At 48.8% G+C, this 25888-nt stretch overlaps 13 protein-coding genes across 13 annotated transcripts; 5 read left to right on the top strand and 8 right to left on the bottom strand.

Annotated features, from left to right (window-relative positions):
- Positions 1 to 399: 399 nt before the first annotated feature.
- Positions 400 to 3546, top strand: N7503_000231 (TBC domain-containing protein; the record flags this gene model as incomplete). Its single annotated transcript, XM_057059792.1, has 1 exon — positions 400 to 3546. One exon carries the CDS (start codon positions 400 to 402, stop codon positions 3544 to 3546), a length of 3147 nt encoding a protein of 1048 aa, XP_056926715.1.
- A 343-nt stretch (positions 3547 to 3889) lies between these two features.
- Positions 3890 to 5452, bottom strand: N7503_000230 (uncharacterized protein; the record flags this gene model as incomplete). The annotated part of the gene is made up of 1 exon (XM_057059791.1): positions 3890 to 5452. The coding sequence occupies one exon, from the start codon at positions 5450 to 5452 to the stop codon at positions 3890 to 3892; it is 1563 nt and encodes a 520-aa protein (XP_056926714.1).
- Positions 5453 to 6301: 849 nt separating this feature from the next.
- N7503_000229 (uncharacterized protein) lies at positions 6302 to 6715 on the bottom strand (the record flags this gene model as incomplete). Its single annotated transcript, XM_057059790.1, has 1 exon — positions 6302 to 6715. One exon carries the CDS (start codon positions 6713 to 6715, stop codon positions 6302 to 6304), a length of 414 nt encoding a protein of 137 aa, XP_056926713.1.
- Positions 6716 to 8394: 1679 nt separating this feature from the next.
- On the bottom strand, positions 8395 to 10119 carry N7503_000228 (Zn(II)2Cys6 transcription factor; the record flags this gene model as incomplete). Its single annotated transcript, XM_057059789.1, has 1 exon — positions 8395 to 10119. One exon carries the CDS (start codon positions 10117 to 10119, stop codon positions 8395 to 8397), a length of 1725 nt encoding a protein of 574 aa, XP_056926712.1.
- Positions 10120 to 10516: 397 nt separating this feature from the next.
- On the top strand, positions 10517 to 10711 carry N7503_000227 (dolichyl-diphosphooligosaccharide--protein glycosyltransferase subunit 4; the record flags this gene model as incomplete). The annotated part of the gene is made up of 1 exon (XM_057059788.1): positions 10517 to 10711. One exon carries the CDS (start codon positions 10517 to 10519, stop codon positions 10709 to 10711), a length of 195 nt encoding a protein of 64 aa, XP_056926711.1.
- A 399-nt stretch (positions 10712 to 11110) lies between these two features.
- Positions 11111 to 11849, bottom strand: N7503_000226 (uncharacterized protein; the record flags this gene model as incomplete). Its single annotated transcript, XM_057059787.1, has 2 exons — positions 11111 to 11418; positions 11519 to 11849. The coding sequence occupies 2 exons, from the start codon at positions 11847 to 11849 to the stop codon at positions 11123 to 11125; spliced, it is 627 nt and encodes a 208-aa protein (XP_056926710.1). The 3' UTR covers positions 11111 to 11122.
- Positions 11850 to 11968: 119 nt separating this feature from the next.
- Positions 11969 to 12682, bottom strand: N7503_000225 (uncharacterized protein; the record flags this gene model as incomplete). Its single annotated transcript, XM_057059786.1, has 1 exon — positions 11969 to 12682. One exon carries the CDS (start codon positions 12680 to 12682, stop codon positions 11969 to 11971), a length of 714 nt encoding a protein of 237 aa, XP_056926709.1.
- A 522-nt stretch (positions 12683 to 13204) lies between these two features.
- N7503_000224 (uncharacterized protein) lies at positions 13205 to 13558 on the top strand (the record flags this gene model as incomplete). The annotated part of the gene is made up of 1 exon (XM_057059785.1): positions 13205 to 13558. The coding sequence occupies one exon, from the start codon at positions 13205 to 13207 to the stop codon at positions 13556 to 13558; it is 354 nt and encodes a 117-aa protein (XP_056926708.1).
- A 1220-nt stretch (positions 13559 to 14778) lies between these two features.
- Positions 14779 to 15992, bottom strand: N7503_000223 (nitrilase; the record flags this gene model as incomplete). Its single annotated transcript, XM_057059784.1, has 3 exons — positions 14779 to 15050; positions 15128 to 15446; positions 15516 to 15992. 3 exons carry the CDS (start codon positions 15990 to 15992, stop codon positions 14779 to 14781), a joined length of 1068 nt encoding a protein of 355 aa, XP_056926707.1.
- A 420-nt stretch (positions 15993 to 16412) lies between these two features.
- Positions 16413 to 18495, bottom strand: N7503_000222 (fungal specific transcription factor domain-containing protein; the record flags this gene model as incomplete). The annotated part of the gene is made up of 4 exons (XM_057059783.1): positions 16413 to 16967; positions 17023 to 17478; positions 17531 to 17863; positions 17911 to 18495. Coding segments are annotated over 4 exons (1929 nt in total), but the record flags the coding sequence as incomplete, so codon positions are not given.
- A 1757-nt stretch (positions 18496 to 20252) lies between these two features.
- N7503_000221 (uncharacterized protein) lies at positions 20253 to 21801 on the top strand (the record flags this gene model as incomplete). Its single annotated transcript, XM_057059782.1, has 6 exons — positions 20253 to 20488; positions 20557 to 20812; positions 20871 to 21164; positions 21214 to 21361; positions 21415 to 21559; positions 21618 to 21801. 6 exons carry the CDS (start codon positions 20253 to 20255, stop codon positions 21799 to 21801), a joined length of 1263 nt encoding a protein of 420 aa, XP_056926705.1.
- Positions 21802 to 22188: 387 nt separating this feature from the next.
- On the bottom strand, positions 22189 to 23143 carry N7503_000220 (synaptobrevin family protein). Its single transcript, XM_057059781.1, has 2 exons — positions 23098 to 23143; positions 22189 to 23024 (listed from the first exon to the last, which is right to left on the bottom strand). The coding sequence occupies exons 1-2, from the start codon at positions 23133 to 23135 to the stop codon at positions 22289 to 22291; spliced, it is 774 nt and encodes a 257-aa protein (XP_056926704.1). The 5' UTR covers positions 23136 to 23143; the 3' UTR covers positions 22189 to 22288.
- A 1492-nt stretch (positions 23144 to 24635) lies between these two features.
- On the top strand, positions 24636 to 25634 carry N7503_000219 (uncharacterized protein; the record flags this gene model as incomplete). Its single annotated transcript, XM_057059780.1, has 1 exon — positions 24636 to 25634. One exon carries the CDS (start codon positions 24636 to 24638, stop codon positions 25632 to 25634), a length of 999 nt encoding a protein of 332 aa, XP_056926703.1.
- Between the last annotated feature and the right edge of the window lie 254 nt (positions 25635 to 25888).

Genomic DNA, 25888 nt, shown 5'->3' with positions numbered 1-25888 from the left:
CAGGTCACGTGTTACGCACACGTCATGTGCTGTTTCGTGTTTTGGGTGCAGAAGCCTGCTATGTATCAGTGCTTTTGGGGGCTTTGTTTAACAGGTTTTTGCCGGCACCATTTTCCAGTTTATTGTCTAAATAACTGCTCTTTTGCTGGTCTTCAATAGTTTTTTGTCGATCACCCTGCATTCCATAGATCCACACATATCGCGCATGATCGCCAAGGGCGCGCAACGAAGGCCACAAAAAAAAAACCGATAAGGACCTTTGAAGGAGTTCGAGACCAGGGGCTACGCTCACGGGCCAAAATATTGCTACACGGTTATTATTTTTGGAACATTCATAAGCATTCATGAAGTCCACAACCGTCCATTTCGACTTCTATGCCATTCATCAGTCGTTGAGTCATGGCGGAGCCCCATCTTCTCCCCCGACGTTCCTCGTCCCTAGCTTCTTCCGGGTCGACCAGGAGCCAAAGGGCTAGATCATTGCGCCCACAGGCGCATAAGCGACATTCGACTTCCTCAAATAACACGACCGACTTGACGTCCTTCCCCTCGCTTTCCCCACCCGACCACACCCCCACCTTGACACGAGGCTTAACGAATACGTTGATGGAGAGCGAGGATGCAGACAAGCCAAAAGATACCGGTCGTGGGCGCAAGGCCACTTTGGCAAAGCTGACAACCGGTGTCTCTCATACAGGCCGGGCAGCTCTGTTTGACGATTCTGTTCCAACCCACGATATCCCTGGAGCCCTTCATTTGGCCGACGACGCACCCATTGAGAGATTGATCGCAAGTACCGGGGCCGTGAAAATAGTGAGGCAGTTCGCTCGCGACCTGGCTCAACGGGATGCAGAAATCTCGGCTTTGAGACAGCGTGCCGACGCCAGAGAGCGAGAGTTGAAGCGCATGCTCCGTGAAGTCTCCGTATCCAACCAGGATATCGAACGCCGTCTGTATCAATCCGAAAATACACTAGACGATCGCACCTCGGATGGGGAGAGTAGCCACAGTGGTGATCAAGCCTCTCAGCATTCGTCGGGACTGAACGGACTCATGTCTCAAGCTATGACAGATGCGGTAGGATCTCAGGACGGGGATACGCAGGTGTTACCTGATCATTTGGCCACCATTCGAGCGCAACGGTCTGACAGTGACGCTCGCTCAGACCTTGGCCCTAACCGAAAGCGACAAGGGTCTCTTCGTGGCTGGCAGGAGTACTTGTTTGGTTCAACCAACCCAAGCCGGAAGACAAGCCGGGCGAGCAGCATCATAAGTGACATGAAAGAGGTGGACGAGGAAACTCCGGAAGGTTTTCGAGCACCAATCAACCCTTCGGTTCGACGCAAAGGGCTCGATGATCAATTGTTCCAGCCTCCCAGCGGGCTTCCGGTGAGCGAGGCTACTGGAAAACGTCTTGCTGCTACCAACGGTGACGATTCAAGCATTCATTCACGCAAGTCTTCACGCTCGCTTGGCTCGTGGACTGTGAAATTATTTGCCGGCAATTCGCAAGCAAAGGACAATAGCGACACCGAGAGCATTCGAAGTAAGGCAGCAGCCGATCAGAATATTCCCTCTGGAACCTCCAAGGGAGGAATGACTGCGGTTGCTGCGCTGAAGCAAATCAACAGCAACACCAATGTTCCATCATTAAGATCCAACGGCGGAGCAAACTCCATATCCAAGATGAATCCTCCAAATCGAAGAAGCGTCGCAGCGGGAAGTGTGTCACAGGGTGCAACACCTGATGGCGCAGCGAGCTCGACTAATCTTGGCCCCGTCGAAATGGATGCTATCTTACCCCTGGAATCGCGCCCTCCTACTCTTGCGCCTATCTACAATAAATCTCAGTCTGGCGAATTTCTTACAGATAGGTTTGGGTTTATTTATGACCAGCGCCGAAAGCGACGCCAAAGAGAAGCTACCACCGCAAAGCCCGCCAAGCCTACTTTGAGTATTGCGGAGACACTCGGAAACCTTCGCAGTGATTCATCAGACGAGGATGATGATAAACCCGCATCGATCAAAACTCCGACCTCTCCTACCTTCTCGCCTGACGACCCCGAGGGCGGATCAGTTGGACTGCGTCGCTGGCAAGATTACTTGAAAATCCCATCTCGCCCCACAGAGTTGCTTTCTCATACGCCTTCAGCTGCTCCGATTGTATCCCTGACCGATGCAGCGGAAAGTCGCCCGCACAGCTCTTCCGTGTCGACGGATAAAGGCTTGTCGGTCAACCCCAGTCCTCAGCCATCTGCAACCACCTCGGCCGTCACTGCTGATCGTCCCGAGTTTTCTGGAACTGGTTCCAATGACGCTGCTGGTCTATCTATGAGCAGGGCAGGTGCTGCTGAGACTGAGCCTGTCAAGTTACTCTTGGAGCAGCTCACTGATCTCCATGATACATTGCAGCGGGATCGCACTGTGCGGTGGAATGAATTTCTTCGGAAAGTCCGTGCCGAGCGTCGAAAAGAAGGCGAAGCTGCCGCAGCAGCGTCTTCTGATCGAACCGTCACTATAGTGGACACGCCGGAAGCAACTCTCACCGATGGCGAAGTTGTTGGGATTGCAGGACTGGGAAACAAGGGCAAAGTCGGACGTGCTAAGTGGCGCGAATTCCGCACGCTTGTTCTTGGTGGAATCCCTGTAGCCCTGAGGGCCAAGGTCTGGTCTGAATGCAGCGGGGCCTCCGCTATGCGCATCCCAGGATATTACGATGATCTTGTTCGCGGAGTTGGAGGAACCGAGCCAGACTCCACCGTTGTGGCGCAGATTGACATGGACATTCGGCGCACCTTGACCGATAATGTCTTCTTTCGCAAAGGGCCTGGCGTCGACAAGCTCAAGGAGGTGCTTTTGGCATACTCACGCCGCAATCCGGAGGTTGGGTACTGCCAAGGCATGAATCTCATTGCCGCGTCCCTTTTGCTCATCATGCCTACGGCTGAAGATGCATTCTGGATCTTGGTATCGATGATCGAAATCATCCTTCCCCAGCATTACTATGATCACGGTCTACTAGCGTCTCGCGCTGATCAAGTCGTGTTGCGGCAATACATCTCCGAGCTGTTACCTAAGCTCTCGGCTCACTTGGAGAACCTAGGCATTGAATTGGAAGCGCTGACTTTCCAATGGTTTTTGTCTGTCTTCACGGACTGTCTCTCCGCGGAAGCTCTGTACCGGGTCTGGGATGTGGTTCTCTGCCTCAATGTGACGAGCTCCATCACCCCTAATGGTGTCAAAGATGGAAGTGACAAAGCTACCCCAACACCCGAAGATCTTGGCTCCGGCAGTGGTGGTGGTAGTACGTTCCTGTTTCAAGTGGCCTTGGCACTGTTGAAGCTCAATGAGCCACAACTACTTACCACTTGCTCGACACCTGCTGCGCTATACACCTACATCAATCACCAAATGACCAACCACGCCATCAGCATCGATGGACTGATTCACGCCAGTGAGGCGCTGCGAAACATGGTACGACGAGAAGATGTTGTTTCTCGTCGCGCCGTGGCTCTCCGCGAGATGCGTGAATTTGGCGGCCATTGAGACCCGACTCACCCTCTTCATCTTTTTTCCTTTCTACTTTCCTTTGTTTAGCTTCATTAGATCTTGGGACGATGCCGACATGACGCATTGGGCAAGGAGTTTTCTATCATGTTCCCTATACAGTTGTTTGATATCCCACTAGCTTCATTCCTTGGCGTCTTTTTCCTTTCCCTTTTGAAAAGGGATTTCACATCAGCCTTATTTTATCATATCTTGCGGAGGCATATCGAGATACCCCTGGCTGGTACATTGGGAAAACAATAGACATTCAAATGCAATTTACAGATTCAATGCATCTATACTGATCCCTACTGCACATAACCGATGCTTTGTTTGACTAATCTTAACTTGAAAATCGACTCCAGGTCCGAATGCGAGACCCATAGATCCTCAACAAGATAGGCGAAACCATGATCAACGCAGACAAGGCAGCCAGCAACGTAGCAGAGTAATTGATATGCAAAGACTCGTACATCGGCCCCTCAAAAAGCGGAAATGTGGCGGAGACCAAGCTACGAACCATAACATGGATCGAGATAGCTGATACCGTATTGAGAAAGTAAACGTCGACAATGTATACAATGCCCGAGATGAAGATAATCTGCAATGACATGCCGATGAAAAAGCACGAAATCACCTGTGATGCCCAATGTGTATCTCCAGACCACCCAAACCAAAGTAAAGAAGGGGGCAGCAACACAGCACCCAAAATCATAGGCGGAAGCCGATCTTCAGGAGCAATGCGAGCGTGACCCTTTGATCCAGCTTTCTCCCCATGACTCTCAGCCCGCTGCGCAGCCACCCACCGCTTCTTATACCAAGTCATCGTGAAAATTGAAAAGATCCCCAACGCACTCATAAGCCCAAGCCCAACAGACAAGAAAGGCAAGTAAGCCACAGGCGTCCTCCACCCCCTACTCTCAAACGCTTTCGGAAAAAGCTGATAAGATAAATAAAGCGACCCATAAACAAGCGTCAAATAAATCGTCATGACAATCAAGATCGGCTCTTGAACAAACATCCGCACGGGTTTCGAACAGTACTTCCTCACCAGGACCTTTGTATCAAGCGACTCCATCTCGGCACCCGCCCGTAACCTCTCATCGCCGGTCTCTCTCCTCAACCGTGCAGCCCTTCGCATCAAAATCCGATTATGCGACGATTCCCGCAGAAAGAATATACACAGGACCCCAGCTGCACAGCACAGAATAAGCGTAGCCCACGCCGTCCACCGCCATCCAGCATTCTCATTCGCGACCAGGTATGCACCAGCAATAGGTCCGATAATCGAGCCTAGATTCATAATGCTAGCCGATGTCCCGACGGCAACACCGCGTGTAATGGGCCCAAAAATATCGGCTAGCACGCCCGACCCAACAGCTAGTCCGCCTGCGCCGAATAAGCCAGCCAAGAAGCGGGATATAAGGATCGTAGCAACATTCTTTGCGAGTGCGAGTGGGATCTGGAATATGGCACAGCCTGTCAAGGCGATGGCCAGGATCGGTGCGTTGCCGATTACTTCGGCTAGTGGAGCCCAGAGAAGTGGGCCTAAGGCGAAACCTGCTATGAAGAGCGCTACGCCTAGGCTCATGAGTTCTTGGGATACGCCATATTCTTTTGCCGTGACTGTTGCTGAGGCTCCGAAGATTGAGGAGGCGAATGCTATTGAGAAGATCACAGCGAGCGGTGCTGTGGAGCGGAGGAGTTTTGTTCGTCTGGGCCAATTTTGAGGGTTTTCGGGGTCGGAAGGGCTCCAGGTTATGACTTTGAAGGTTGTGTCTGGAGCATTGGGGATTTCGTTTGGTGGGGTAGTATTTTTGGGCGTGGAGACTCCGTCTGATGGAGATATTGGGTTGATGGAGAGGTGGGTGCTTTTCTTTGATTCTGGACTATCTGTCGAGTCCATACTGATGAAAGTGCATCAAATCGAATAGGTGTTTTCATTAGAAGAACAGCTGAGAAACCTTTTGTGTCTTAGTGCCCAGTGATCGGCAATTGACGCAAATCCTGATCCACCGAGTTCAGGCTATTATCAGGCATACGGAGTGTCTCCGATGTACTGCGTAGGCGAAGTATGCGGGTCTTTGAACCACGTAATATGGTTTGTTTGGTATGTGATGACGACTCATGTACATTATACAATACATACCCCTGAGCATCCAGGAATTGTTGATCAATGGATGCTAGGAGGTTCACATGGGATTCCCAACCATTGGGTATAGTTCGGGTGACGTGAGGGCTTCGGCGAGATCGCCGAGATGATCGACCTCCATTCCGACTGGTTGCCTCCTGTAGTCCGTAGATCTGCATGAGTCGTGTTGTTCTTGGCATCTTCAGTATGAGGTAACATAATATTTCCGTGTCAATTCCGACTGCTTTGTTAAATAAGGTAAAATCGAAACTGGAACGGGCTCCTAACTTTCAAGTTGGACGAGGAAAGCATGGCCAATTATTAACATGGCTTCGTGTCAACTGCTTAACTGATGCTGAAGCTGATAATTAGGGATCTTCAAAACTTGGGACATATTACCGATTTATACATGTCGCAATGACATCGAGAAGCTACTGTATTTATCAGGATAACTGCGCATGGAGTAGGGGCATCCCCAACTGATTCTAAATATATGACTTCGTAGAACGGCAAAAACCACAAGCAAACACAAAGAACGATCACCAGGCCTCAAATAAGCATATGTTGTGTAAGAAAATGCGCAGTACTTCGAAATCAGAATCTCTGAAATTCCCCATCAACTCCTCACTCGAAGGACGATTCCAGCTTCAATAAATCCCGCTTCAATGTATCCCTCTCAATTTCCAGAACCCCAGTCTTCTTCTTCACGGATTCCAACCTTTCTTCTATCATAATCCTCAATTCCCGTTCTTCTCTTGCTTTCTGTTCCATTTGCTCGACTAGCAATTGCAATTCAGTCATGACTTGTCGCTCCAGCTCGGTCTTCTTCAATAGTAACTCATCTCGGTATTCGTTGAGCTCCATGTCAATGTTCTCCGACTGTGCTTGTGCATCTTCGGCCGATCGAACTTGTCGCAATAGGGTTCGTGCATGTTCGGTCCATTGAATGTCTCGCAATACCGAACGCAGTTCAAGATCACTCGGAGTGAGTATCTGTAATTGCCATTGGGGCATAAGAAGAAGTGGGATTTGAGACATCCTTGTTGGTGGCGTATGGGCTTGTGTTGAGATGAAGAAATAGAGTAAGGAAGATGTGATGTGAAGTGGAAGAAGAAGAAAGAAGTAAATCACAGAAGGTTGAGTTTATAGTGCTGGACTTTGGGCTTGGACAATCATGTAATATTCTACTATCCTTCTCTGTTAACCAAGTCTCGCAAATCATAGTAACTATAGTCACTAGCGTAAAAGCAGCTTCAATAGATTGTAGACTTTGTATAATGATAGATTATGCTTATTATGGGTTGGTCATCAATGAGCGTGTTAGAGAGCGGGTAGAGAGAGAACTGATCAGTGGAGATTGAGCATCCATGGACACTTATATTAGATATGATGATCTCCAAGAGGATAAAGAGCAGGAAATGGGGGTAATGTAGAAGCTGATAGTTATCAGAGGGGTGGAGCGCGAGTAGACTAGTGATCACTGAGATGATAGCTGAAGTAGATATAATGATGTAGATTGTTGGGGAGGAATGCCAAGAAAGAGCTGAGGTAGTCATTTCTTCTATGTTTGAACAGAAGAGAAGAGAAGTAACAGAACCTTGGAAATACTATGAAAATTATTAGTCCACCATAGCTGTCGGCTGAGTTAATACCTTAATGATGGCAAAGACTTTTTTCGAATTCTACGATGTGCTGTTTGGCCCCAATTATATTGCATTCCATAACACATTCGTCGTGCTTATGCCCGAGGCACCCATCGATGAACTGGTGTCCCAAATTGTCTCTGTAATCCCATCCTCTTATTTATACAGCCGCTTCTTTAGGTGTCCCGACTCAACAATGTTAAACAGACGCAGACGCAAGTTGATAACGAGATCAGATCGTGAGGGGCTTCCCGATATGGACGACCTTGGAAGATCAGCGAGGCTCAGAAAAGTAATGCGTGGACCCAGTCCACCTTAGGGTGCAGGATACATTTGATCCATAGATTATGTCTACCCAAGGTTCTATATTCACGATCCTTGGTTCTTCAATTCGTCTCTACCAAATTTAGTATATGCATATCAAGTACGGATACTTCAGCACTGACTCTGTCGGCGCACTAGGGATGTAACCCCGGAAACACAAAGCGCTAATATCACTGGATGTGATGTGTATAATATGAGTCATCAACGGAGACATAAAACGATCCAATGAATTATAATGTAGATGGATGCTAAATGTGAGATATAGACTGGCTGTATAGAGTGGAGCATCAACAATGGATCCATTCAAGGCCCCAAACTTTAATCACGCTTCGTTAAATCCTGCTGCAACCCCTCACTCATTGACTTGTCAATGGTTGCAATTCATTCAATTCTACCTAGCCACCAAAATTTGACCCCTGTCAACAAGCTGAAACCCAAGGATGATGATAGGTGGCCACAACGAGATATGTCCATTGGCCAGCTGTAAGCTGATGCCCCACGGCATTCAAATCCCGGACCGCGAGGCTTACAGATAGCGGGGTCTGGGCGCTATGAACAACGCATAGACCCGAAGTGAATAGATGAGTTGTATAAAGAAAGCCGCCCAGAAGCGGGAGGTTCTCAATCGTGAGGATATTCTCGGTCCTCGCCTTTCTCATGCTGTTCGCTCCGGCTTCGTGGGAGAGTGTTTATCTTTAGGACATCCGGCCCTCATGTTACTAACATGTTATTAGTTAATTGCATGTCGCTTCAGCTGGGCCCGTCCTGCGGCCAGAAGAGTCCAGTATCAAGCATCGAGGTCAGATCCATTTGATCCATAGTTGGTCGCACGCCAAGTTCCAATACGTCGCGAGACACGGCCTTGATTTGACGCATGATGGATTGTGAAATGGCCCAGGTTCTCCCCAGAGACTTGAAAACGCCAATGGTGAGACCAATACGATCACGGCTGGGGTCTGGCATGCTGCCTGCCTTGACGGAGCAGGCGGCCAGCTGGACAATAGAGCTGAGTGTGAGAGCGCAGATGAAGAATGGAGTGTGGCGCTCTACTGGCAAACGAATAGCCGCAAGCGAAGAAAGTTCCCTCGCTGCATTGACGGCCTTCATGGCATGCGCGTGATGAGAGAAGGCAGGAACACTAATCGGGCCAGAATGACCACAGATAACCTCCGACGCAACGGCGGGAGACGACAAGAGATCCGACCGTGGGAAATTCAAGTAAATGGTCGCACCGTTAATGATCATAGTGGCCTGGAACATGATCTCATCGATGGATCCATCTGGCCGGATCAACTCAGCCTTTGAATCAGGGAGATGGTGGAACCAGCTAGCAATGCGCGCGTCAATAGCTTCAACACGCTCCTGTTGTCCTTTCTCCATATCCTGCGTCGCCACTACTTCGCCAAGGACCCGCACAGCCTCAATTCGATAAGCGTAGGACGAAAAGTCCCGCTCATCGTCATCAAAGAAACGATTGTTAAATTGAGCGATGGTTGGAGGCATAGGTGGGGCGATACCGTCCTGATAAATGCGCTCTTCACATGGCAGCGACACTACAAGCGGCACCTGGTTGGTGCGGTACACCTGCTGCACTCCCAGAGCTGTGAGCAGGCCTTCAATTACGAAGAGTTCCCACCATGTTCGGCGCAAACACTCTGCGCGAATCGGATCTCCATGGCTGGCAAACTCGGCAAACGTCGCTTGATGCATGCCAAGCTCGAATGCCACGTCCACAGCAGCAGCTAAGCACACTCCAGCTTCACTCCGTTCATTACGTGAGTGCAACACAATCGCCAACAGGAGAAGTGCCTGAACCTTTTCGACCGACGAGTCTTGCTCGTGCACTCCAGTGACTACATTGGGACGGTATGTATCACTGGAGGCTGCCGGGGAAAAGTGGGAGGCAATAAATTTCATGACATGTTCCAAAAATGGCGGAAAGGGAGAACGAAAATGGAACCGAAGAGGCGGCAGGATTGGATGGGCCGAATGAAAATAGGTATAGTAGATATCGAGGAGGTACCCATCAGCAGCGGCCGACGAGGCCGACTCGGGAGTCAGCGGCCCAGTGAAAGAGCGCGCGACAGGTGGGGCCATTGTGACGGACATGTCGTTCATACCAGGACTAACGGACCCAGACACTGAAACTGGGACGGTGGCATTATAATGGAATGTCTCCTGACCAGACCACTCCACAGGTATATTGACTATATCGGCAGATTCAACAAGAGGAGTATCAGGAGAGTCAATAGCGCGGCGTTTTTTGGAGCCTTGATAGCCTCGGCGGGATTTTGTGTATTGACATTCTGAGCCGGTTGAAAGACAGCGCCCACAGACGGGAGTTTGTCCATCACATTTCAGATGCTTGTGGCGGCATAGCAAACAAGCTAATAAAGAGGGGGACGGTTTTGTTGTCGCGGGGGTGATTGGAGTCTGGGAGACGTTGGGGACCGGCAAATCCTGCGGTTCGGCCATGGTGATTAGGGCAGTCAGCGCATGAAGTTATAAACAGGCGGGAAATCCGGGGGATTTGAGGGGAAAAAATCAAAGAGAAACACAAATGTGTATGACCGTTAGGAGCGTTGTAGAAAGATTAGTCATCGTACATCTAACCGCGACGAGTTAGTAAGACCGGGTCCCGATCGACGCTAACTTGCTTCATGACACGTTATGGATTCCACTTATCATTGATCCCTCACCAACTCTCCTACATCCTTGTCCTTGGAACTTTGGGTAACGCAATTGCGTCTCGCCTGACACAACTTGTTTAATTGACGTGTCAATTCCTCGTGACCTGAAAACCCCCTACCTAGCCAACTCCTCAACTGCTCAACTCCTCAACTCCTACTATCAACCCATCGTCCAATTCACCATGATCTCCGACAACGACCTCTACCGCCTTGCCATCTTCCTGGGCTCGTGCGCCATGATGATGATCGTTCTCTACCATTTCCTCGATGTCAATGCTCGTGATGACGAGGAGACTACCGCCGTCAAGCCAATCAAGAATGACGAGTCCAGCGTGCCCTCAGACAATGTCAGTGGATCGACAACCAAAGCGCAATAAGCTATACGAGAAACAAGACCCCAAACCCGAGGAAAGGATCGGTCGGAACCCGGGTTTGACAATTGCAGAGACCGGCCATGGGGGAGAAGAAATTAGTGCATGTACAATACCCAACGACCAACGCGAGGCCGATTTGTTTTGTTTTATTTTTCTATTTCAAACAGCAAGATACCAATTGGCTTTTGAGTTGCTCAATCAGAGCAGTGCCTTTTCCATTATATTCTTAGGCATCATATCACCATACATGGATGGATATAGAGCGCTGTACAGAGACATGCTTCTAGATTCAAAGTCAAGACCTCCATTGAGATCAAATATTCTTATAAGATGAAACGAAAAATAGAGAAATCTGGCAAGGGGGTATCATTTTAAAAAAAAAAAAGCGCTTGGTGTAGTGCTCATGGGGGCCAATTATGGAGACTCGGACGGTGTCATTGCGATTTCGGTGAGGCGACTAGTCACCAGACGTGGAGGTGTGGAGAGCCTTCGGTCGCTGATATCAACATCAGGCCCAGCCTCCTCCTTCCAGCGACATCCTGCATCTTTGAATAACTCCGCCCTCTGCTTGGAGTTTTTGATACCATGAGACTTGCTGTATCCTGCGACTACATAGTCATCCAAGGGGAGAAGCACGGTCGCCGGACGCGCATGGCGATCAAAGAGGTCGAATTGAGGAACGAAGGGCGACTCATCTTGATCATCTTCGCCTGATAGGAGCCATGTCTGTTAGAATATGACTTCGTATGGTAGATTTTAAATATGTGGGTCCAGCATCGGACTATCAGATGTACGCATCAATATGCTCACCAGGTGAAGGCACCGCAGGACCATCCCCTAAGGCCCACGCATAGTCTTTAAAATGACTATCTCTCAGATGCTCCCACAACGTCGACGCGGGCATAGGATCCGAGTTGTCGCACTCCTTCCAGCCACAGGTGATATTGTGAGGAATATGGGCCTTCAGCACGTGTTGCTGGAGCAAAACCAATGAATGAAGCTCCGTTTGACACTTTTCCCATAGGCACTTGAATACTGGGAACTGAATGGGCGATTCACTGGGACTTGAAACAGTCACGGCAACATTGTCGCTCTTTGCGTCCTTCTTAGGGCGGCCAGCTTTTTTCTTGATGGGAGGCATTTTCTGGGGGGAAGAACTGATGACCACTTGCGGCTGCAAGTTTTCCTTGGTCCGTGGGGATTGAGCAGGTGGCACGGCTCGTGGGGACGCGGAGGGTATCTTCGACCGTGGGGTTGAGCTTATTTTGGTAGTTGGCGTCTCTGCTGCCGCCTGGGGGGTTTCGATAGTGCCCGCTCGGGCGCAGGGTCGGGAGTGGAAGGGATCGGCGGTGGGGGTGAAATGAAAGGATTAGATTTTGCGGAGTGAGAATTGTGAGGCAGTGAAAGCAACGAAGAAGGTTGAGGTGGAAGGGAGTCGCCGTGAGAGGATGGAGGTGCCACCGCGCCGATCGCGTTAATTGGTTGGGCAGGTGGACGCGTCGAGGTGTTGCGGGGTCGCTTGTCACGTGAATAGATGAGCGGATCTATGCCATCCCATCTCAGAGAAGCCAAGTCCGATGAATGATCCAGGGCGGGAACTGTCTTCGTGAGGCATTGGAGGTGATAATTAAGCGGCTTTTCGGTTGGGTGTTTGCCAGCAGTAATCAATACGTCTCGAGCGATTGTAGCCACATCATAGCTGTCCTTCAGAAACATATCATTCACATCCAATGGCCTAACAAGGTCAACCCACCGAGGATTTCTCTTGGATGCTTGCTTCGCACGTGGCTTGGTATTGGGACCACTCATATTGGGACCACTCGGATCCTTGGAGCCATCGTAAAGTCTCCGCATCTTTTTTGGAGGTTGTTGACCTTGAGCAGAGCTTGGCCTACTTGGAGGCTGGAATTGATGGCTGGGAGCCATCGTGCCATTGCCAACCCCTGTCTGGGAGTGAGGTAGAGCAGGAGCCATGACAGCGGGTTTCTGACTCTGGTGTCCATAGACTAGGTTTGGTGACTCAGGTAAATTCGTGGACTGAGGACCAAGTAAACTCCTGGCTGCGGAGGTGTCTGTATCTGTCTTTGGATTGGCAGACGTGGAAGCTAGTCTGTATTGATTTGCAGGTCTCGCAGGTGCGAGGTCCTGTTCCTGATGGCCACTGTACTGCTGAGGTATGGGTAAAAGTTCATTTGGCATTGGAGTCGCGGAGCTACATTCTTGACGTGCATGATCAAAATTGGATGATGAAGATTTTTGCGCTGTGTAGTCGGAAGGCCTTGAATATTGAGACTCAGAAACACTCTGGGAAGTTTTCTGCTGTGTCATCATCGGCCTTGAAGCCTGCATGGCACCTGCTGGTGCTCGGGATGAGGCAGGAAAGGGGAGATTGGCCCGACGGGGAGTGTTGGGCGTATAATTCGGAAAAGATGGTTCGATATCTGACGGCCTCACATACTGTGGGTTTCGGACCTCTCTGTTTGATGGCATCACGAAATGGCCCCCCCGGTTCCCCAGTCGTTGCTGTTTGGCCGAAGTTATATGGAGCCGTCAATTGAGTTCCATAATAAGATTGTAGCGTGTTTCCTTCGAAGGCCTGGCCACGCTGCAATTGTTGATAATATAGTTGACGAGATTGTTGTTCCTGCTTCTGCTGTTGCCGAAGCTGCTCTCTCTGTTGATTTATCTGTTGCTCCCTCTGCGCTTGTTGTTGCCTTTCTTGTTGCTGTTGCCGTTGCTGCTCTCTCTGTTGATCTACCCACTGCTCCATCTGTATTTCTTGTTCCCTTTTTTGCATGTGTGCCACATGCGCAGCCTGCGCGGCATCCTCGTACGCAGGGTGCACAATAGGTGAGGGTATGAATGGATTGACATAGCTTTCCAGCCATAGAGCAGGATCCTCATCATAAGCCATTTCCGAAATAGCGAGGTCTATCCTCGAAGAGATGGCTTCATGGTGAATTGGCGATTCGTGGGCACGAGTCGGGGACAAAGCATTCGGCTTTGGGTGGACAAAGAGCAGGTCACACGTATGCGGAACAATTCTGGCGGCGGCACTCGGTTTAAAGACTCATATAAACCGCGAATAGTTGAAGAGGTCGTGGCCTGTGTAAAAACATCGGTACTGGGTTCAGTTTGAGGCGTAGGAAGAAGAGAAATGAAGCCTATTAATATTCGTTCGCGATACGATACAGCCCGCGTCGCGGCAGTAAGTAGCTATAGCCAATTATATCACAGGAGGGAACGGAGACGGTGAAGGTCACCTGACCACACTTTTTTTCTTCGGGTACAAAAGCCAATCCTTGTTTGTTCCACTCTCCCAGCCAGCCGTGTTCTGCAGTGCTTCGGTCAAATGATCGATTTGAACCACCAAGGAGTAATCCTCAACACCTTTTGTCTTCGTAGCCCCGCTTGCGAACCAACAAACAATCGGTGCCAAGGGGCTCCATGGGGTCCCTGCGTGTTGGACTGCCCGCAAGCTCCAAATCCCGACAAAAACCGTCCAAGAAGTTGTCTCGGCGTCTGCAATATGGTTCATGATGCTGATGTTGCGATGCTGGACACTTTGTGGAACTTCAACCTCTTTCTCACTAACATGCCCCCTTTTCAGGTTTCCCGCCAAATTATCTCCGTACCAATCCCGCTTGACGGACCTAATGGTTGGTATGGTAAACGAATGGCGCATAGCGAATCGCAGGGTCATTCTTCGGGATGATCTTGTCTCACTTGCAGACCGGCGCTGATGTCTTCGGACTAGGATGTTGTTGGTTTGAAAGTGAGGGACATCACGGTCATGGTAGAATAGATCTTAGCAGCTATGATAATTGACCACTCTGAATACATTGAACAATCCCTTTTATACTCTTCAACATTCAACTCTGCATATACACTGAAGTAGTTTATTACTGGCCCTTAAGATAATCCCAATGCCACGAAACTTTTTTCGATTCGTAACCCTATCTTCTTGTTGGGTTATACATACGTCTCCACTTCCCAAGAGGGGGGCCCATTGCACGATACAAGCTGCATGGATGATACATTGCATTCGATGCCCGCGCTCTGAATTTCGCCTAAAACGGCGGAGGGTTCAAGTCAAGTCCTTCCACCGTGAGCTTGAACGCGTCATTCCGAGAATAGCTACCTGCGACATCCATATCAAGTCTGCCCCGTTCACAATCTTCAAGGTCAATCTCCGAGATGGCCAATCCATCGTGATTCTGGGAGTTGGCCGCGTCTTCGGCATCGATGGTATCATCGACAGCAACCTCCCAAATTGGACCTGCCAAAACCTCTCCCATGGGACCGACAATAGATGATCCACCTCGGCAGACGTAACGACTTCCTGTTTATCCCGTTAGCAGCTGCGCCATACTATAGCATACAATATACAATGGCAAGGTCTGCAAATGATATGCTTACCATCCTCTTGTGTGGGCGCATGATCAGTGATCCAAGATGGAAGCTCATTGTACCGCACGCATTGGTTTGAAGAGAGGACAAAAGTGCGTCCTTCACCACCAATAGTCCGCATCAGTGGAAGCCAGGTATCGCGAGCATCAGCAGTAGGTGCTAGATAAAGATTCACATTCTGCGAATACAGACTCTGTCGAAGAAGAGGCATGAAGTTCTCCCAGCAGATAGCTCCACCAATAGTGAGCTTAACACCATTGATCTCGGTGGTGACAGCTTTCAAGCTCGCTGCCGAGCCCTGTCCCCAAACAAGACGCTCAGAACCAGTCTTTACCACGGGAAACCAGAACGAGTTAGCCACCTTTCCTACTTAATATTGATTCTTCAAAAAACTTACTGGCATAACCTTTCTTCTCTTCCCAATGATACCGCGCGAGGGATCCACAAAGACCATCGAACAGTACAAAGTACCAGCAGCCTTTTCGATCAAACCTGTGGCAATGAAAACACCAGTTTCTTGAGCCACCTGCTCAAGATACTCTCTTGTTCCATCTCCACGAGAGCTTTTACCCGGAGCAGTGGGGAGTTTGCGCTCCACCCAGTCATCACCGGCTCCAGCCGGTGTATCGCCTAGATCTACCGCCGACTGGAAGTACTTCAGGAATTGTTCACGGCCATGAGCACCACGAGCGCCCACCGCGGCACCGAAATCGCAAGTTCGCGGGTATCCGCCCAGATACGCTTCAGGGAATAGAATTAGTTGAACGCCTTGAGATGCGGCGTGGGCTGTGATGCGCTTCAATGCAGCTAGGGTGGATGGCAAGTCCGATCGGGTGCGGGCCTGGGCCACGGCGACGGTCAATTTCTGGGGCATTTTGTTTGACGTGAAGTGGTTCAAAGAACAGAACTCCTTTTTGAACTCAGTTATATAGGGAAGCGAAAATGTAGTCAAGAAAGATTAGAGGCGAAATTGGAGTCATCGGGGATTCAACCTCCGATGCGGAGTGCAGTCGGCGCTGAAACCCCGACCCCACATTCCCCACTGCTTGGGCAGTTGCAATTTACGTATCTAGATTATGGGAATTATCAGGTAAAATCAAGTTATTATGGACTTATTATGCTCTTCTTTGCAGACTGAGTCATAAATACAGCACATCGATGTTTTCTCAACGCCATCTCAGGCTTTAGACGAAGAGAAAGCCTCGCACTCCGTCCGATGTCGTTGCTGTGTCTGCCGAAAGCAAGACCCGCAGCTGGAACTACCAATGGTCTTGAGGGCCCTATCTCCCCGAATCTAAAATTCAACAGATCCAAACAAGCCAGGAAACGCAAAGAATTCATCATGGTCGCTGACACTAGGCTCGTAAAGCCCAAAGGCCTCGGGCACAGGCATACTTGTGCTCGCTGTATTGTCATGACAAAGAAAGCAGGTTTGAGAAGAATGACTCTCCGAAGACCATGAAAGAAGATCGCTGTACCTTTGATCATGCCACGGATAATCTTCAGTGACCATCTCCGTGATCATCCTACAAATATCCATGTTCACAACAAGTGATATGATGTGAGGCATCATCGACCTGATTGAACTTGCCGCGTCGGCAGATATCCGACTTTCAGTATGATCGGCAGAGATGAGGGGATGGTAAGGAATTGCCTCGGAGAGTGTGTCAAACAAATCGCGTAATGGCTCGGCCTGTCTCCACTGTTCTGCAAACACAGCCAGGATAACAGAGCAGGTGTGTATTCCTGCTAGTGATTTTGAAGATCGATATAGTTCGATCCGACTAGATGGAGGTGTAGCCCAAAAGCAATACAGGAGGCTAATCCCGATACCAAATTGACTGAGAAGCTTCATGCCATTTTGTGTCAGTGAATATTCACATCGCAACGGGGATATTACTCACACCTGGCCAAAGCTGGGCTGTTTGGCGGTCCTTTTGGTATTGTCGAAAAACAGATAAGATATCAGCACAGGCCTTTAGGCACTTCTCCCCGACTAGCCCGCGAACGTTTTCTTTGGTCGGTCGATGTAAGAGTAATATGGTATAGTTGTAAGCCATGCCAACCCACCCTTGGCTGGTGTAGCCTCTGGATTCGGGATCGCTGTGAGGCTGTAATTGATTCCTCCATTGGTCCAGCTCTATTAGCATGTGAAGCCTCCAGCCATAACGCGGTGCAAGGTTGATATCGTAATCAGCGCGCATCATGATTGCAAGGATGCGTGACTGGATTCTTCGCACACGAATCAAATGGAGGGCAGAAGATACTTGAGTTTGGCGGGGGAAGGATTCCGCATCTGCTTGTGAGCGTGATCGTGGCTCCCATCTTTGGATTTCACTGTCACTCATGTTCGCAAAAAGCTGGGCTTGTTAGATCAAACAACTTAGAGCAGGGGACTGTAGATGAGTTTACCTCAGTTTGAAGGTTTTCGTCTATAACACTGCAAGGGACGTGATAGATCCAACTGATCAATCGATCGATGGAATAGGCAGACCAGAAGACTCGACGGCGAATTTGAACTTCCAGGAGCGTTGAACTATCTCGAATTGGAGGCTCATACATAGACCGATGTAGTTGAGAAACCACACAGCATCGCATTGTAGTCGATATCATGGTCAGAACAGTCTGAGAAGAGGGAGAATGGAGCGCATGTATCGTGCACATTAGATATGCTTGAACATGAAGAACTGGATCTGGTCTCTCAAAGACAGAACTCAGTGATGAAAGGGCAATTGAGTATAAGGTCTAGGGTTTTAGTAACTTGCAGGAATCGGCATTTGGGAGTCGCTTACATTGGATAGACGCCTCTCCTCAGGGGACACCTGAGGGGCGATGAGAAGGCTGACCGCAAAGGCCATCTGAATGAAAAATGACTTCCATTGCTCAGCAGCCGGAGTTTCACCCCCGGATTTTTGTAGGTCTTTCCACAATGAATACCATGCGAGAAATTGCTCTTCGTGGATAAAAGGGTAACGAGGGTTCACTTTTTTAAGGTAGGTTTGGATCAAGGCCTGTTCTTTTTGATCTGAGAACTGTACATCTTTGAAAGTTGTGTCTTGCTCAACTCGCTGTGGGCCCTCAAAGGCTGGTCTAAAGCCGGCCCCGGGGCTGTTCCTTGCGATGCCAGGGGTGTTTGGAAAGACTGGCGATGATGCTTGAATAGTCAATGGGGTTTGGATATCAAGTTCCGTTGAAGGGACAAGTCGGATTGGAGGCGGCTGAGTAGGCCGCAAGGTAGGGGAACTAGCCTCGTTCCGCCTCTCTGAAGTGATTGTAGAGCTCTGAATTGATTCAGGTCTCTGGGGAAGTGAGTTCAAGATTCGTTCATGTGCCTGTGCCTCTAGCTCGAAGATACGGTTCTCCAATGATTGCGTGTATCTGGAGATAACACATCAGTTCATGTGAATATAAAGAAAAGTATTAGAGTTCGCCTTACTGGGGATTGACAAGCGACCGCCTTTGTAATCGTTCTGATGGCACGCAAACTATACCATTTTTGGCCAATCGTCAGTACGAGTCGGAAGCCTCGGTGGAGATAGCATTACCTGTCTGTGCCTGAACACAATTATCACATGGACGCTCTTGATTGCACTATAAGAGTATGAGTCTGGTATTCCAATTATAGGCCGGCTGGGCAATACTTTTTGTTTTCGCCGACGGCATCTCTGACACGAAAAATTTCCTTTCGGTTTCGGCCTTACGGAAGAGACGCCAGCATCGGCCATTGCGGCTTAGAATATGGGCATATGATAGTTTAAGACTCTTTGAATCGAATCCGAAGGCCGATGACTAAGAATGAAGATCTTTAGGTACCATTGCCTCGAAATGAATATTGCTGATGAAGCGATATTCAGCCGTCGGGACAAATTCTCCGGGTGATGACGAAACATGCTTCCATACAGCCCCACTACCTAAAATCTACGAAATCTGTCAAAATGTACGGGAGGGTTTATCTTCAATAGAAATCAAAATTCTGAAAGATCACAAGCACTTAGGAGTGCTGCGATATTCACAGAACCAAAACATATTCAAAAGTAATGTAGGAGAGATAATGCAGTTCCCAATAGATTCATGTCAGATTTATAACAGTTGATCCCCATTAGCAACTAAGGAAGAAATCCAGTAGAAGAAAGACATGTCTAAGAAGTAGATCATGGAAAGGTAGATAATTGACTTTATGATGTCAAGAAGTATCAACCTTAAAAATTCGACTTTCCCACATGAATATGCTACGAGGCTTTCTGGAAGTTGCTTGGGAACTCTGTTGAGTTGAAGGGATACACACGAGACAATCGGACAAACTCTACTTCGCGAGAACTTTGGTATGGTCATAGACTTTGCTCTTCTTGGGGCTGATTGCGCAGCTTTGGTCAATATGGAGGCTTTCGTGAAGTTCCATCAACGCTTTCTGAGGCTGACGAACTGATCAATATTCCGTAAATCGATGTGCATGGAATGTGCCATCTTCCTGAACGTCTTCGAGGACTCCCTCCCTAAATCGAGGTGGTGATTGGACAAATACTCAATTGTGTACATTCAGTCCTCCACCATGATGGAGACAAGGAACCGACCGGTTGTACAGGCCGCAGTCTTCCATCTCCAAAGCCCGGGCGGATCTCCGCCACAGTAGGCACAGGTATACTTCTAATCGATTTATGTTGATCGTCTTGGACCAACTTCCAGCCCATCCATCGGGGGATATATTGGGCTGGAACGGTTCTTTTTTTTGGCTTCTTTTAGGTTTATTATGGCAAGGCTCGCGTTTTGATGCTGGCTTTGTCGATCCACATGAATGAATATTATTTGATAAGCGGTATTCAAGATCTCGGAGGATAGGAGACGATATGCGAGTCGAGGAACCAATAGACAATTGAATAGAATATCGATAATATAATACAGTGAACTGCTCGGCATAACACCCGAAACAGTCAATCATTCAACCAATAATTAGAAGAGTCCATGGCATCAGAATACTAGTAATACATGACACATTCGGCCTTATTATGGCGTGCTATTTGATCATCTATCACTCCGCACCTCGTGCTTATTGATCACAGCAATGTACCCAGTCAATAAATTATACAAATTATTCCAAATCTGAAAAGGAAGATTCTGGGTGAATCTGATAACTAAAATGGTCGGCCGTACATTGCTTTCCGTTGCCATCGTTGGGGGAGGACCAGGCGGGTTAGGAACCGCCATTGCCCTTTCTAAGCTGCCATTCCTTCAGGTAACACTTTACGAGAAGAACCCCGAGCCTCGAGAAGCCGGTGCGGGGATTAGCTTGAGCACAAATGCGTGGAAGGTCCTGGACTTGCTCGGAGCAAGTGATGGGGTCAAGGGAGGATCCAAATCTAACACACACCAGAGGTGAGCAACACCGCCAAGAACGAATCAAATCAAGTAAACCTCTTTGAATACTGACAAACTTTCATAAGAAATGCTTACACTGGAAACATCTTGAGTGTAACCCAGCATCCCGAAAATTCCGACGCAGATACCCGTGGAGCGATTCGTGCCCGCAGAACACGACTTCAATCTGCCCTTCTGGATAAAGTGCCAGAGGGTCTGATCCAATTTAATAAGAAGCTAGTCTCCCTTGAGGATCTACCCGGTGCAGGTGTGCGCTTGATCTTTGATGATCAGACAGATGCACACGCAGATCTGGTCGTCGGGGCAGATGGAATACACTCTGTTCGTCGCGCTCTTCCTTCCACCTTAATTTCTCTCACCTAACAAGATTCGCTCACAGATTGTGCGTCGAGTCCTGTTACCTGATCATCAGCTCCGGTTCACAGGAAACACTGCATTCCGCACCATTGTGCCCAGGTCGCGTCTGGCTCACCATCCAGATATCACGTCCACCACGGCTTGGTGGTGGGGTGAAGCTGGCCATGTGTACTTCTCGGATGTAGATGATGAGCATGAAGTCGATGATCCGTTCTTTGAGATTACCGTGCGATCTTATAAGGAGCCAGACATTCCTGGGAAGACTGTTGTCTGGGGTATTCCCGCTACGAAGGAGAAAGTGGCATCTCGCGTTTTGGTAAGATGGATCGACTCATGGAAGAACTATGAGCTAATCTTCCTGTTAGACCTTTGATCAGCGAGTACGGGATGCGGTGGATGCAGTCCACGAAGGCGAGTGGGGGGAGTTCGCTACGTTCGCTGGGCCTCGACTGAGCAAAATCACTGGCTGGAATAAGATCGCCCTGATTGGTGATGCTAGTCATCCACTTTCTGGTATAAAAATTTTGAATGATTACCCGATAACATTGGTACTGATATCCTTACAGGAGCCTTTGGGTCCGGCGCGACATTTGCCATGGAAGATGGATGGATTCTCGCTCGAGCACTGGAACATTCCCAGTTTGCTTCTCGTCCTGTTGAGGAAGCTCTTGAGGTATTCAATGTTATCAGGTCGCCGTATTATGCCAGAATGTGAGTTGTCAAGATGGATAGATTCAAAGGTTCTTTTGATTCAAACTAACTTGAACAGGTATGAGCATTTGGACGAAGTCGGTGCCAAAATGCAGCAATTCAAGAAAGAGAAGAACGACTTTGATGCCTTCTTACAAGCCAAGATTGACCGTTTCCTCTATGGGGATAAATCTTTCATTTACAAGAACGATATTAAAAAGGTTTGGGAAGAATATGTGGCGTCACTGCCAAGTTCAGCTTAGATAGACTCAAGATTAATCATATTAGTTCTAGCTGTCATTTTTAGAATTTACTTCATTCACCTAGCTTAATTATGGTTATCAATCTCAGATATCGTCTGTCAGGTAACTTTGAGGTGACCCATGGGAGAAGAATGCATTGCGGAGAAAGTATAAACAGGAATGCGGGGTGCATGACGTCGGTAGGGATAAAAAGGCTATACTCGAGAGGTCCAAGCAGGAAGAACAAAAGGAATATTGCAATATTGTTGGGCTATGTTACTTCAAAGAAACTCCAATATGCATCGTAATCAAGAAATCAGAATAGATCAACTATTTAGCTAATATACAGAGAGCGCTTCATGCAAACGACAAGCCGAGAAAGAAAACATCATATCGTACGTCACAGTCAAGGATTCAACCGAAGAAAAAAGACATGCAAGAGCCACGCTTGCTCAAGCAAAATGAGTAAACGTCTAGCCCCGCTCCGTATACGCTAACCAGCAGTAAGTTACTCGCTCTTCTTATGTCCGACACACTTCGACCAAGCCGGCAGTCCACATCCGAACCCGATAAACAGGTACAGAAGGAAGACCACCACGAAGCCAAGGAGCACCATCAGCTTGATATTCTTCCACCACATACGCCGACGCAAGCCACGACTACGCAAGCGGAAATCGTGCGCACTTCCGCCCAGCCGGTCAGTCTTATCAACAAGCAAATCAATGCGCTCGCCGCGTTCCAGAACCCGCTCGATGTTCTCCGTCATGATGTCGCGCACATTGTCAATCTCGCGGCGTGCAGACGCCAGGGAGTCTGCTGGTGGGCTGGTGTTGTAGGTCTGGAGCAGGGCGCGGAGTTCTGTGTTGAAAGATGCGCAGCCGTAGGCTGGATACATGGAGAAGTCTGTGCTGGACGGTGGGTACTTGGCGAGGAAGTTGCGCTTCATTTCAAGGAGGTAGGCGAAGGGGATGCGACGGCCTTGTTCGGCGGATGCTACTACGATGTAGCTTAGAGGTGCACCGGAGTTTTGTTCAGTGCGTCCGTTTACATCATCTGCAGACCCGCCACTTGGCGAGTCGGCGATGTAGTGAATGAACAGGCGTTCATGGGTGAATGTTAACTTCTGTGGCTTGTCGTGGGTGATCTTGGGGAGGATGATGGATGCGAGGGAGGAGGCGGCTGTGGATGATGATCCTGGGGAGGAGTGCTCGGCCAGGATGGTTGAACGGTGTGCGATACAGGAGCTGGTGGTGAGTGGTTAGAATGCGTCATGTTGGGATCCGTGAGGTTTGGGTTGCTATCGCGAGGGACACTCACTAGAGCAGGGAGCTCTGGGGCTTCGAAGAAGACGCCATGATGTGATATAGTTATAAGTTACAAAGTCAGAACCAGATCGAAGAAGGCCCAAGCTGAAAGAGAGAGGAGACCTGGGTTCGACGAATGATGCGTCAGGAGCTCCCGGTCTCCCCATTTCCAAGTTGTGGGGCGCTTAGTCATGGCTTGCGGTTATCAACAACCTTGAACCTTTCTTTATCTCGATCTGTTTTAGATTTACGATTCCCATAGCCTTGTAGATATGAAGAAGTATCTGTTTACTTTCGAAAAGAGTCTTCAGACTCCGAAGACTCTAATAAAAGAGAGACTCTGTGCCCAATGCCATTGAGATACCTTGCATTTCTTCGGCTCAGTACTTACTGAGGACCCGCTTTTCTAGCGGTGTACCCCATGGTAGGAGTATATTGTACTGTTCGCAGTATGCATTTGCATCTACTGAATAGTCCTATGAAAATTTGGTGATTCAAGGTCTGTGGAGGTTGTCACTTTCACTCTGACCAGGTTGCAATATTCTATACCATGTCACCTCTCGTGTACTCCGTCGTCTCTTTCTGAGCAGGGTCTATACTGTAGCACTCTAAGGCTGAATACAGATAGACTTGTTGACGTCCCAAGCGGAGATACTCCTTTACACTATGCGGCCCAGTATAGCAGTCAAGCATGCGTGGGTTTATGAAATTCAGGCGAATACACTCTTCTCTACGGCAGAATTGGGTGTTAGGCATGAGCTATTGATTGTAAATATATCACAGGTTCTAAAACTGAGCATACCTCACGCCAATTTCAAGAAAGACGCACGATTGCTCACCCAGGTGGATGTTCTCTATCATTCGCCATTCCAAGCTTGGAAGATTATTATGGATGTTTCTTGGACAATGCTCATGCTGGTACGCCGTGGGTCATTGGCCGAGAGAACCATTTCAACGTGAAACTCTTGAAACGGTTCATATAGTCTCTCGGCCTTAGTCCAAATGCGAGCAAAGCAAGTGATGCCACTCGGATTCAAATATGGGGCAAGTCGCAACATGATTATTCTCCGTAAATTAAGGTGATGACGCACCCTCTTTACGTAACTCGTCAAGCCCAGAATGATGTGGGTCGTTCTCCAGGGCTTCCGTGCAAGAATCTTATTTTACCGAAGAAACACGTTAATTGTTCCTTTAATTCAATCGTTTCATTGCATGCCACATTCATGGACAAATATCCCCTTCCAGTATTTAAATCCGCCGAAAATTCGGCCGAGCTTTCTCAACACAGTCAAAAGCGCGCGTTCATGATCCGCAGTATCTCCACTTTGGCCGATCTTGCTGATCTCTCCCCAAATTGGTCTGCAACTATGGGTGAAGCCAGATTATCTGCCGCGTCGCAGTCTAAATTGACCAGGGAATAATCCGGTCGTTCGGCATTATGCACATAGTTCCACCGAAATGCTGCCGGAACTATAAATATTCATAGCTACCCATAGTCACTAACAATAGCCAATTCACTGCTCCTCATTCCTTCCCCAGATTTATTCCGCCATGCGTTCGATCATCTCCCTAGCATTGTGCCTAGGTGCCGTCGCAGCTACTGAGCTCAAGACACGCACTGTTTATCAATTCGCCTCCAACGAAACCTGGTTAGAGAACCTAGTCACACGATCCAATGGCATCATCCTAGCAACCGAGATCGGCCCCCCAGCCAACCTCCTGGCCTTTGATCCCCGTGAGAAGCACCCCAAGAAGAAGGTCATCAAAGACTTCACCTCGGTGTTGGGTCTTTCCGGTATCACTGAGGGAGCTCATGATGTCTTTTACGTTGCCGGAGCGAACACCACATCCGACAACATCAGCGACCCCCCCACGAACGCGACTCACGTCTGGGAAGTTGATTTCAACAAGAATAGCGAGCACCCCCATATTAAGCTTCTGTGCCGCCCAACCGCACCTACTGGATTCAACGGTCTGACATCTTTCAACGAGACCATCCTGCTCGCTAGCGCCTCCTACCAAAGTTCCATCTTCGCTATCGATACCCAGACCGGTCGTACCTGGGAAGCTATCAAGCAGACGAGCCTTATGTCTATGATCAATGGTATCAAGGTCTCTGACGGCTTTGTGTACTGGTCTGCTAACGGCGCTTTGTACCGCGCTGAGCTGAACCCCGATGTGACTGCTGGTACTGGTGAGCTCGTTTTCCAGGCTAGCGCGATCGATGATTTCGCTATTTCTCCTAATGGATTCGCTTTGAACTCGACTTACGGCTCGGACTATAAGTTTGCGTACCTCGCCACGGCTTCTTATAACACTATTGAGCAGGTGATCTTTACCCGCAATGGCACTGCTGTTGGCCATGAGATTATCGCTGGTGCCGAGGACTCGACTGAGGTTGCTGAGCCTACCGGTGCTTTCTTTGGACGGGGTGAGGGTCAGTTGAACAAGCTTTATGTTACTACTGGTGGTGCCAGTGCTGTCAACGTTGATGTTAATGGTACCGATGTCGCGGTTGGTGCGCAGCTGTTGGAAATCCAGTTGAGCTAAGTCGCAAAAGTATCTTGCACTATATAGGAGATGATATACTTGTACGATGAGTGCTGTTGTTTAATTCAATGTACTTTCCCAAGGTTGCATACATGTCAAGATCATTTGTTTATGTGACCCCTTTTTGTGTCTTATTCATAAATCCTTTTGAAATTCATGGCTAGTCCTCCACTAGCCAATTAATCAGCACGGCACAATCTCGGTAGATAAAATCCACGACCCATTAGAGACAGCCATAGCAAGCAAAATCTGCG

The sequence above is a fragment of the Penicillium pulvis genome (assembly GCF_028828015.1).
Source record: "Penicillium pulvis strain IBT 33274 chromosome Unknown contig_10_segment0_segment0, whole genome shotgun sequence".
Taxonomy (NCBI): Eukaryota; Fungi; Ascomycota; class Eurotiomycetes; order Eurotiales; family Aspergillaceae; genus Penicillium; species Penicillium pulvis.
The sequence above is the reverse complement of the archived record's forward strand: the minus strand, read 5'-3'. Positions and strand labels throughout refer to the sequence as shown.